Here is a 12541-nt window from a genome sequence, read left to right as displayed (position 1 = left end):
TTTTACAGAGAATTCTTTTTCCTTAGTTAGGTCCATCCCATCGGCAGCAATCTTTACCCTTTTTACGCTTCATCCATTCTTTTACATTTTGTTTACTTATTATGTTGGCTTTTAAATAATGTTATGGTTTATATGATTTGAGAAGATTTATCCCTAAATTTCTTAAGTTAAAATTACATGTACTCTTGTTGTCGTGATATACCCTATAGTTGCTGGCACGGCATTAAACACAAACAAACCAACCGTCCTCTTCCCTGGAATAACAAAGAGGAACGGATCGACTGATTTGGCGCTAAGGTATAGGACTTACAGAAACAAAAGGGAGGCAAACAAATACTACACCCTGCTTTTCATGATCATGGGGATGCTGGCTTCTTACTGCCCAAAGAAAGGCAAGGAAGTAGTTACTTTTAGCACTTCTCATGATCAATTGGATGTTGCCAACACCACAACAGAGAAAATGCTTCACTTGATTGACTACCACAAGACAAAAGGTGACATACATGCTTGGCAGTAATCAGATTTTTTAAGCCTGAATATCGACTTTTGTGACAATAACACGAATGTAGGTCTAATCAAAACAATACGTTTTCAGGTTTTTTTTTTCAGATTTAGGAAGAAAAGTCTGACCAAATCTTCTGTAGCCAACATGTCAGTGCCTGATGGCTATGTAGGGGTGAGCTAGTTGTACAAGAACACAACCTAGATGGAATTGCCACATAACTGTAGATTGTTTCACTTGCAAGCTGGCCTGCCATCTCTCGATTCTCACTTCCATCACAATGCAACAATTCAGGCAAATTTTCCAAAAATTAACATCCCTTTAATCACTGTAAATGAAAATCACTGTGGTCAGTACATTTTCTGCATCAGCCATCAGAAAATCATACATGATATAATCAGCTAGAAAAAAAACACAAAAAAGCTGAAGAGGTATCTCAAATTTTAAAAAATGTACAGAAAAAAAATGAGGAATAATGCCGACTGAAACTAAAACGTAACAAACATAAATCTCGAACTATATATATATATCTGAAAACAAACTGATCACATCCTTATCTATATTCAAATACGAACTGGCAATGCAGTGTGACTAACAAAATATTTCTACTGCCCACTTCCCTGACATACAGGTAGAAAAATTGCTTTCATTCCATGCATATTGTCTGATTCATTGTAGGCCAAATCAGGTTCTAGCAGCCAAAGTGTTAGTTTAACACAAGACTGTACACTCAATTTACCACGAGTTTCCTTGTAAGTCTTTGTTTTCACGAACTGCCAGCTGGATCGGATCTCCTTTACAGTTGATGATTTCACTCACAGATGTCCTGAATAGATAATGACTCCTTTATTCAGTGACAATTTCACAAGATGGTTTTAAAGAAAAACAGCTTTGCATCATTAAAAAAATGGATTATTGTCATTTACATATGAGAGACCAGCAATCTGATTAAGTATTAACCTTAGATTTTGCATATGAAACACTGGTTATTCCTGCTTTAAAGCATTTAAAACAATATTTCAGAAAATATGTTTGTAGGTTATACACATTTATGTGTTTTTAATGATGATGGATGATGTTTTATCACTTTGTGATATTATGCTTTCATGTGACATGAGATTGAAATGGATACTAAGTCGGTTGATCAAAGATGTATGAATTTTGTATCACAATTTCTGCATCTGACTAGGAAGTGTTACATCAACAAGAGCAGACCTGGGCAAAGGCCGGCCCGCCTCCTGTCTCTGACCGGCCCGCCCGCCAGTATATATACTATACAGTATTGGGTAAAACTGAGTTAACTATATTAGTCCGGCCCTTTAAAACCATCCCAATTTCTCATGCAGCCCCTTGGGAAAATTAATTGCCCACCATTGAACAAGAGCATAGCCATATAAATAATGCATCTATTAACCTCTGTTGTTTGGTGCTTGGCTTTATCATACTTGGACATTAATGACAAGATACTATTTTTTTCTCACTGGAAGCCATAGTTATAAAGCAAAAGCAAGTCACTTCCTCATTTCAAAATGGGAAACTCCATCTATCTATCTATTCCTCTTCGTGCATCAGGCTGCACATAAGGCCTCAACCAGAGTCCGCCACCGATGTCGATCGGCTGAAACCGCTCTAGGTGACCCCATGTCCAGCCCTTTCCCTTCATCTCCCTTTCCACTGTTCTTCTCCAAGTTTCCTTTGGGCGGCCTCGTTTTCTTCGGCCGTCTGGAGTCCATCGCAGGGCGATTCTGGAGAGGTCTGCTGTCTGCTGGCGGAGCACATGTCCAATCCATCGCCAACGCCTTTGTTGAACCTGCGTGGTGATGGACTCGGTTTCAGTTCTTCGGTGGAGTTCTTCGTTGGTGATGGTATTTGGCCAAAAGATGTTAAGTATGCGCCTGAGGCATCTGTTTTGGAAGACTTCAAGCTTGTTACTGATGGTTTTGGTCATCTTCCAAGATTCTGATCCGTAAAGGAGGGTGCTGATCACATTTGACTTGAAGATTCTCAGCTTGATCTTCTGGCTGATGTTTTTTGCCTTCCATGTGCTCCTGAGTGAGGCAAAGGCCTGGCTGCCTTTCGTCAGTCGGGCTCGAATCTCCACCTCCGCATCCCCGGTGTTTGACATTTTGGACCCAAGATAGGTGAAACTGTCAACTTCCTCAATCTCTTCTCCATTTAGTTTGATGCTGTCTTGGACTCTGGCGTTCACTCTCATACTTTTCGTTTTCTTTGTGCTGACCTTCAAGCAAAGTTTTCCAGCTGTTTCTGAGAAGGTATTTGTTTTTTCCTGCATGTCTTGGTGGCGGTGTGACAGCAGGGCAATGTCATCAGCAAAGTCCAAGTCTTCCAGCGCTGTTGTTGCTGTCATAGTCATGGTCCATCTGATCCCTCTCCTCTCACTGTCGGTGGAAGTCTTCATGATCCAGTCCATGGCCAGGATGAAGAGGAACGGCGACAGAATGCAGCCCTGCTTCACCCCGGTACTGACGTTGAAGAGGTCTGTGAGCTCCGTGTCACAGACAACCTGGGATTTGAAATCGCTGTACAGCATTGCAATGACCTGAACAAGTTTTGCAGGGACTCCATAATGCCTCAGGATCTTCCATAAGGACTTGCAGTGGATGCTGTCAAAAGCCTTCTCCAGGTCGATGAAATTGATGTACAGCGGTGTGTTCCATTCGTTGCTCTGCTCCAGACTCTGTCGCAGAATGAAGATGTGTTCGGAGCAGGATTGCCAAGGACGAAATCCTGCTTCCTGTGGTCGGAGGTCTTTCTCAAGAGTTGCCGTCAGTCTTGACAAAACAATCTTGCTGAAGACCTTGCTGGTGAGGGAAAGAAGTGTTATGCCCCTCCAATTATTGCAGTCTCCAAGATCTCCTTTCTTGGGTAACTTGAAGATGAGCCCTGTCTTCCACGCAACAGGGAGCTGCCCTGATTCCCAAAGTTGCCTGAAGATTTCAGTCAGCTTGGGAGCTGTCACATTTATATCTGCTTTCAACATCTCTGCTGTTATTCCATCTGCCCCTGGTGCTTTGCCGCTCTTCATTGTCTTGACTGCTGCTGTCACTTCTTCCAGGCTTGGTGGGTCTGTGCAGATGTCAAGGTCTATAGCTGCTGGCTGGATGTCTGCAAGCTGAGGGGGATCTGGTCTGTTCAGAACCGACTCAAAATGTTCCCTCCAGCGCTGTAGTTTTCCTGCCTCTCCCTCGACGACATTACCGTTCACGTCTTTCACTGGCACATCACTGTTCTTAAACCCGTTGTTTAGCTGTTTGTTTATCTTGTACAGTGTCTTCAGGTCATTTTTACTTGCTGCATTTTCTGCTTCATCTGCCAGTTTCTCTATGTGGTCTCTTTTGTCGGTACTTGTCATCCTCTTTACTTCTTTGTTTAGTTTTGTATATCTTTGTCTGTGTTGTTCCTTCAGGCGTTCAGATCTGGTGCTGTTGATTCTGTGTTTGGCTGACTTTCTCTCTTCTATCTTTTTCCATGTCTCTTTTCTGATCCACTGTTCTTTCTTTTTCCGTTGGAAGCCCAGTATTTTCTCTCCTAATTCGTGTAAGACTCGATTGAAGTCGTCTAAGGTCATCTCTTGTTGGTCTCCTAGTGCCTGGAACCTGTTCTTTACTTCCATAGCAAAGGCCCTTTCGGTGGCTGGATTTTTTAGTTTGCCGGAGTCCACTCTCTGCTGACGTGCCTGTTTTCCTCGTGATCGACGCAGCTTCAGAGAAACTGTGGCTATCACAAGAGTGTGGTCACTGGCAATGTCTGCTCCTCTGTAGGCTCTAACATCTTGAAGTGAGCTCCTCCATTTTCGGTTGATGATGACATGGTCTATCTGGTTCTTTGTGATCCCATCTGGTGATGTCCATGTTGCCTTGTGGATGTCTTTGTGTGGGAAGAGTGTGCCTCCAATCAGTAGGTTGTTTTCTTCACAAAAGTCTGCCAGTCTCTCTCCGTTGTCATTGATGGTTCCGATTCCATGTTTGCCCATGACATGCTCCCTGCAGGTGTTGTCACTTCCCACCTTGGCATTGAGATCGCCGATGATGAGCAACATGTCGTGGGCTGGAACACTCTCTGAGCCTGCCTGGAGCTGATTGTAAAAAACTCCATGAAAAGCATAATTTTCAATGTTATAAAGCAATGCCCAGACCCTTTGGACTCTGTTGCTTCATGTTTCTTTACCCTAGAACACATTTCCAACCACTTTATAACTACAGCTACAGGGGTAAAACAATATCTGTGGGGTCTGGGCCCTGTTTTATAAGTTTGAAAATAAGATGTCTGTTCTAGAGTTCCCATATTACCCCAGGGCAAGAGTTTACCCTCACTTCATAAACACAGCCCCAGAAGATGATTGTAAAAATGGAGGGGTAAAACTCATACTCACATAAGGCAATTTTGAAAAATCTTGCATGCCTTTGTGTGATTGGCGTGAATGCATTTGGCATTGAAATGGTGCCCCTCTGGCATAGCCTGCTGTACAGCATCCTGGTATTCTTTATTATCAGCGACACCTGCAAAAGTTGTAATCTCATAAGGGATATTGAAACAACAGTTCCTAGATGCAGAAGAGACATGCTACTGCTTTGGACACATAGCAGACAATATTGAGAATCTTCTGGAGTCCCAGATAAAGGTGGTATTCTTTTTCTTCTTGTTATTGAAATATTACCCTTTTTCAAATTCACCATTCAATTTACTGATTTTTGCATTAAAGTTGTATCCCTTGCACAGGCTTTGACTAAATAGCTGTACAACTGTTCAAATTTTACTTTGATTTAAAATATTTCAATATTTGGAAAAAAACTGAAATCTAACACTGCACACACCTGTGACCATTTCTGTCTCACGTGCTGCTAAGGCAGGAGTCAAAATGTAACTCAGCTGGTCATCCCACTGTGTTGTCAGTCCCTGGTCCTTTAAACAAAGCAAGACCTTACAAGATAGTTCCCAGTTCTGGTGGCTCTTCAGTTTATGAAAAGACTTGTTAGAGGATTCATTTTGTCAATTGTTAAGTGGGAACAATGCTTTAAAAAATATTGGTCAAACTGCTATAATAAAACGTACCTGTCGATGCTGGGCCACCAGTCTGCGCAACTGCACTTCAAGGTCATTGCTCACCACTGGAGGATCAATGGAGGATGCACATAACGGTAGGGGAGAGGACCACAGTGGGTTGCAGCACACTGATACTAGCAGCTCACTGGCCATGCTCTTCCACAAAGATTTATTCTGCAGATCAAAGTGGCATTCCTCCACCCTGTCACTTGGCTGTGGAAACTGTTTTAAGAACACACAGAAAAAGGTATAATTATGTCACCACTTGTCCTGCATATCCTGGATAACAGAAGTGTACAGGACAGTAAGTCATTCTGCAAGATCATGTAACATTCCAATTAAAAATATGACTCAAGAGGCTAATTTTAATAAGCCATGCTATGGATCATGAGGAGGGTAAAAAGATGGATTCAGGTGTATGTAAATAAAAATGACAGCAGAGAAATCACACTTGAGTCGGCATCATGAACAGGGAAGGGTCAGAACAACTTCAATAAATATGATTATGCTTTTGCCATGGCCTACTTAATAAAAGCTGTCAGTTTGTAATGAAATCTAATGTATAGCTAATGTATTATGCTTAATATTAAAGGGAAATGTTAATTTGGGCTTTGATCGATGCTGATGTTCTGAATCACGTTTGATCAAAATTTTGTGTGATACAATCGTGTCTAAAACACAGGTGAGTGATGAAGGTCACTATGTGTTCTCTTTTGTTACAAAAAAATATAGCCCAACAGACTAATGCGTCGCACAAGCAGACCAATGGGACAAGAAGAGTGTTGAGTACTGCTGGAGTAGTGTTGGCAGCTCTGCAGCAGACCCATTTGACAACAACATTGCAATACTGTTAGCAGTTTTGCTGAATGGCCATCGTGACTTTGATTTATAGCCTGCAATCTTTGAGAAGCATGAAATACTTGCAACTTATGGAAAAACAGAGTTCATGGGAAAGATGTTGCATCCTAGCACAGGAGATGTGATAACCACTAAATTCCTATCTTGCAAAATGCATGGTGTGTGCAGGGTACTTCATTTATTTGCGAGGATCTGTGAAAATTTGACTGTCTAGACACTCTAGTGCAAGTGTCAAGAAGGAGGTTCTTTAAGTTTTGCAATGGAATCCTATTCCTCAGACATTGAGATTGTCTGCCTGGATACTTCTTTTACAATTGCCTTATGAAAGCATGCAGTAACTAAAGTATGTTACTGTTTGTAACATTATCTTCTGTCACGCCACTAGTCTCTAATTTGGTCAGTTTGCTATCACCATGCTCTAGCTTGAAGACTATACAAAATAACACAAACTCTGTCAGGTAGGAGCGTTAACCCAAACAAGCCAGTGAAAGACAAAAACGGAAAGACCATAACAAGCGATGCAGGACAAAGAGTACGCTGGATGGAGTACTTCCAAGAGATTATGAACCGACCTCATTCACCATCTTTACCTGACATATCACCAGCAACAGAACAACTTCATGTCAACACCAGCCCTCCCACTAAGACAGAAATCATCAAGGTTATGAAAAGTGGCAAAGCAGCAGGCCTGGATGTCATACCGCCAGAAGCACTCAAGGCAGACCCACAAATAACAATTTTACAGCCCCTCCTATACAAGATCTGGGAGCAAGAGCTAGTACTAACAGACTGGAAGCTAGGCCACCTGGTCAAGTTACCGAAGAAAGGAGACCGCTCCCAGTGCAACAAGTGGTAGAAGATCATGCTGCTGTCCATTCCCAATAAAGTCCTATCAAGGGTAATTCTAGAGAGACTGAAAAAGGCATTGGACAAGACCGACACCAGAACGAGCAGGGTTTTGCCAGGACAGGTCATGCACTGACCACATTGCCACCTTCCGTATTCTCATTGAGCAGTCTATTGAGTGGCATTCCACCCTCTGCATAATTTTGATGGATTTTGAGATGGTCTTTGACAGTGTAGACAGAGACGTCATTTGGATGCTGATAATCCACCATGGCATTCCACTTAAGCTCATAAACATTATCTAGGCCCCTAGGGGTTGTACAAAGACTCGTACTGCCAAGTTATCCACAACTGCAAGCTCACTAAACCTTTCGTAATAGAGACTGGCGTAAGACAGGGCTGCATATTATTGATGACAATCTTCCTAATGGTCATAGACTGGATTATGCATAAATAAGACGACCCAAGACAACACCACCAGTATCAGTGGACTTTCACCAAACAGCTAGACTGCTAGAGCTAGAGGATCTGGACTTTGCAAATGACATTAGTCTCCAATTTCATCGGCAGCGGCATGCACAAACCAAACTCAGTAAGCTAGCAAAGGAAGTGGAAAAGACCGAAGTGATGAGAGTCAACAACAAACAGGAACTTCCAATCCAACTTTAATAAAGAGAAAACATTCTGGAAACATGTATCTGGGGCGCATTGTCAACAAGGATGGTGAAGCAAACGATGACATCAAAAGCTGCATCAACAAGGCCAGGCAGTACGCCCCATCTAGAACTCCCAAGCATTATTCTTCTGCAGTAGGACCTGCATCTTCAACACCAATGTGAAGGCAGTCCTACTGCATGGTTCTGAAACCTGGAGAGTGACATATACCATCAACAACAAGCTCCAGACCTTTACCAACCGATGCCTACGCCATAACCTGGGAAGCAGATAGCTTGAAAAGATATCCAACATCAGCCTGTGGGAAAAAAAACACAAAAGCAGACTTGGAAAAGAACAGTTGAAAGTGAGGCAAAGGATGACGAAACCACATGGGCCCAACTGAAGGGGTCCACTGGCGAGGTGTTGTTGCAGCCCTATGCTCCTCAAGGAGTAGCAAGGACTAAACTAAAACTAGCTTGAAATTCTATGGCACAATCCGCAAATTTAGAAAATAAGCACCTTCATGATCAGTCTCATCAGAATATCAGAATCTATTACTTAATCTTAACTTACCATTTCCCTTTAAGTTCTCACCAGAAATGATAGTGAATCTAAGTTTAAACCTAATGGATGTACATGCAAAGAAAAGAAGGAAAACACCTTTTAGAGTCTATTTATGGACACACAACTCAAATTTCTGATGACGAAGACTGACAGTGTCTGATGTATTAAAATAAACATTTCCAGGATTATCTTACAGTCTTCCTACCTGACAATTAGCATAGAAGCTCTGATGATTAAAAACACAGCCAATAGTTATATATGGATGGCTTGGACTCTCCAGCTCGCCCACTGGTGGAGCCATTGGGTCGATAGGCTCGTGAACAAATCTATAAAGACACAAACTTCATGTTACATATCCACACACACACACATGTACAACCACATGTACATATATGCATATACATACATCACCTTTCAGCTTATGCTATACGGGATGCACAGTTCTAAAAGAGGTGACTGGAACCTGCAATAATAATAATAAGGTACATTTACATTGCCCATTTCTGCTGTCAAGCAGATTCAATGTCCTTTACACCAATAAAAATAACATCTAAATAGATTCAAAATGCTCAAAACACACCTTCACACACAGACCAAACATCAACAATTATGCAAAAACACAACAGCCAAAAATAAAAGGCAAAAAAGATTATGCTGCACTCAAGCATGACATTACAACACTGCATCAAAAACATCAAACAGAAAGGTTGGGCAGTCACGGCAGAGCCTGCAGGTATCTTGTAAATCCTAATATTATTTCTTCTGTGTATGTTGCTATTATTATTCAGATGGTTTCCAGTATAACATTTACATTGCTAAAGGAAAAAACAGTAGTTACTATCAAACGCTATGCCAAAACAACGTGCTCAAAATAATAGGGAACACAAACACCGAAACACAACATGATACTGGATTGAAGAATATAACAAAAAATGGACTCGCTTGCTAGAGGCTTTACCACATGATATGCACCAAATGGAATGATCATGTATTTCTCAGTATCGTCAAACCTGAATTTGTTTATGATTATGTACTGTAGTTATTACATGTCTGCTGAGATTTCTTTCTTTCGAATAGTTCATCAGGACACCAAGTGCAAGTGTTAATGCATGTCCAAACAGTGACAAAGACAAGTAGACAGATGACTGGCTGTGTTTAGTTTGCTTACAGATTGCTGGTAGAGATGTCGCACTAATACAAAGCACAATAGTACACAAGAGATCAGTAGGTTTCTGTTTACACACCTGACATGCAGTTCCACAATCTAAAAATGTGAGTGAACAAGTAAATTGAGTGGTTTGGAGATGAGAAAAAAAATTTGCAGGGAAATGGAAAAAAATGGAATTTTAATGCCCATTGGTCAACAAAAACAAGATGACACAAGCATAAAAATCAAATCTGAACAGAAGAAGACAGCAAAACCAAAGCACAGATAAACAGTTCACATCAAAATCAACGAAAAATAATGGCAATGGCATGAAGAAGATGAAAAACATTTGGACATTTGAAATGAATGAGTTGTGCTTACGATTGGTTCTGCATGCAGGCATTACATACCTACAGTCAGACCAAAAAGTGAAAACACATAATCAGAAATAGAATGAGGGTTGCCTTACTGAAATCAAAGAATGCTTTTTTCTTCCTAGGCACAATATCTGTCCAAGATCAGGTGAAATAATTCTTTATGCATAAATTTCTGTTGCGGACTTAAATTTGTGATTTGATTGGTCATGACATCACTACAACAAGTGGAGCATCTAAATAAATAAATATTAATAAAATAAAGCAATGAAGTGCACAGAAATGTCAAGGAACATACATTAGGGTGTTTTTGTTTATACTTTGATATCTTATCATCAAAATAAATCGGAAATGGTAAGGCTTTACGTACACGTTTTTGTGTTCCAGGTAGATTGTGTTGCCTGAAAAGACAGAAAATGCTGTTAGAACTGATCTTGAAAAATGAGAATAGTGGTGAGGTATGTAAGTAGAATTATGGGAGGATGTACATTAGTCATTTGTTATTACTGTGACCTTTTGTCTCTATCTAATCTCAATTATACATATAAAGTATTTCGAAGAGCAAACAATAACCGAGTCCATCACCACGCAGGTTCAACAAAGGCGTTGGCGATGGATTGGACATGTGCTCCGCCATCAGACAGCAGACCTCTCCACAGTCGCCCTACGATGGACTCCAGACGGCCGAAGAAAACGAGGCTGCCCAAAGGAAACTTGGAGAAGAACGGTGGAAAGGGAGATGAAATTAAAGGTCACCTAGAGCGGGTTTCAGCCGTTCGACATCAGTGGCGGACTCTGGTTGAGGCCTTATGTGCAACCTGATGCACGAAGAGGAATAGGAATTGATTACTGATTCATCACCTATCTCTTTTAACCTGTCTCTGACAAGAAAAGTACATCAAAGTCATTATCCAACACTAAATCATGAACGTCCACAGCCTTGTTGCAGACTGACTGCACATTTAAGTGACCAACACATAGACTTGTCACGTTTTTCGTTTCTATTGAAAGTCGCAGATTAAGTTTCAGCAAAAAAGGAAACAGTACAAGCAGTAGGAATCAGATCTAAGGTAATGGCGGAGAGCCAAAATCCACAGAAACAGAAAGCAAGGCAATCACAAGCAGTGAAAACAGCAACAAAGTAAAATTTAAGAGAAACAAATACAACTTGTAACTAAAAGAAATCTATAGATATTTTAGAGCAAAGACTTTGCACAAGAAAGCAACAAAATCCCTGGAGATCAGCCTGTCAGGCACAGCCTCGTTTTCAGAACACAAGATTATCCAGATCATACTTTTGGCTAGCAATGTATGATTAAAAGTATGATTATCTGAAGATTATTCTGTGCCATTGTGTGGTGAAAGCTGAACAAAAGCCCATGTTTGGGGGTTAAGTTGCTGTGTGTGTGCGTGGTTGTAGTGAGATAGTGACCGTGATCACAACAAGCAGAGTGACTGCTGACATCATGCTGACAGTCTAATGGCTTCACGCAATGTCGTCTGTACAAACTTTCTCTTAAAACCGCGATATGGCGTCAACATCAAGATCAGTGAATCAAGCGAGTGCGGCGTGAAGTGTCGCCATTTACACAAACTTTAAGCAAAATATCAAAGTGCAATGCTTACGTTCTTATGACAACAGCGAAGGAAGACGATCCGCCGGTTCAACTTTGCCGGTTTCAACTTTTTCCCGCCGTGCAAACTGCCGAGTGACGTCACTGCAGCCGACAGATGACGCAGCGAAACTTGCAGCCGCCGACTTGACCTGGCGCGTTTTCGTTCTGATACGCTGCTACCGTGTGCTCTACATTGGTAGTCGGTTGAGTACAGTCATGAAGTTGTTCCTTGCAGCAGCGTGCTGTCTCTCACATGACTACAAATGTAACAGTAGGTAGTAGACAGCTCAAAATACAACATTTCACAGTAAGAAGTTAATGTCTAGAAGAAAAGTATAGGCTAGCACAACAGACATCATGAGACTTGTAATTCAGTTTCAGAAGACATCACATAAAAGGGTTTTACGGTTCGTGCTGATATCTGCTGATTGTTAACAATGACTAAAGACTTAAATATACACACAACAGTTTTTGTCTACACATTAACATTATGATTAACTATAGCGTTAAACTTTTACTGATGAAAACACACCTTGCTTTGACAGGAGTTATTTATAGCCACAGTACAGAAAAGTCATGATGGCGGTATCGTCTTGAAGGAGACTAACAGTTACAGATATTTCTAATGATACACCATTAAAACTATGAGACTATTTTCCCTTCTTTTCCTACTTAAAACCGTGTAACAGTCATTTATCTTGCACTCCGTTTCAAAACTTACCACATTAAAAAACGATAAACCTGTAGTTCAACCTTTACTATATCAAACACAAATGAATAATTTCCGTCAAATTTATACTTTGGTCATTCTGATCAGAAAACATTCATTTGTCATTTCTGTTTCATTGTGTTTGTCATAATCTTTGAGCGTGGGACTGCTTGTAGCATCTGGACAATATATTTCTGTTGGATA

General features: G+C 40.9%; 1 protein-coding gene across 2 annotated transcripts; it reads right to left on the bottom strand.

The window, feature by feature from the left end:
- Window positions 1–52: 52 nt before the first annotated feature.
- LOC112564305 (centrosomal protein of 76 kDa-like) lies at window positions 53–11740 on the bottom strand. 2 transcript variants are annotated; one of them, XM_025239019.1, is made up of 8 exons: window positions 11639–11740; window positions 10383–10413; window positions 10020–10048; window positions 8697–8817; window positions 5576–5788; window positions 5338–5425; window positions 4896–5022; window positions 53–1328 (listed from the first exon to the last, which is right to left on the bottom strand). In XM_025239019.1, exons 3-8 carry the CDS (start codon window positions 10031–10033, stop codon window positions 1238–1240), a joined length of 654 nt encoding a protein of 217 aa, XP_025094804.1. In that variant the 5' UTR covers window positions 10034–10048; window positions 10383–10413; window positions 11639–11740; the 3' UTR covers window positions 53–1237. The 2 variants fall into 2 exon arrangements, with proteins under 2 accessions (XP_025094804.1, XP_025094805.1); XM_025239020.1 differs by lacking the exon at window positions 10020–10048 and having other exon boundaries at window positions 11639–11701.
- Between the last annotated feature and the right edge of the window lie 801 nt (window positions 11741–12541).

The sequence above is a fragment of the Pomacea canaliculata genome, linkage group LG5 (assembly GCF_003073045.1).
Source record: "Pomacea canaliculata isolate SZHN2017 linkage group LG5, ASM307304v1, whole genome shotgun sequence".
Taxonomy (NCBI): Eukaryota; Metazoa; Mollusca; class Gastropoda; order Architaenioglossa; family Ampullariidae; genus Pomacea; species Pomacea canaliculata.
Note: the sequence above shows the minus strand (reverse complement) of the source record. Positions and strands in the feature narration are given on the sequence as shown.

Bases quoted from the DNA above. Each gene is read 5' to 3' on its own strand.
- LOC112564305 (XM_025239019.1), bottom strand. The intron at 5,789-8,696 runs GTAGGAAGACTG...TTCTTAAAACAG, and splicing joins GCTTCTATGCTAATTGTCAG to TTTCCACAGCCAAGTGACAG. The intron at 5,023-5,337 runs GTGTGTGCAGTG...CAACTTTTGCAG, and splicing joins TGAGACAGAAATGGTCACAG to GTGTCGCTGATAATAAAGAA.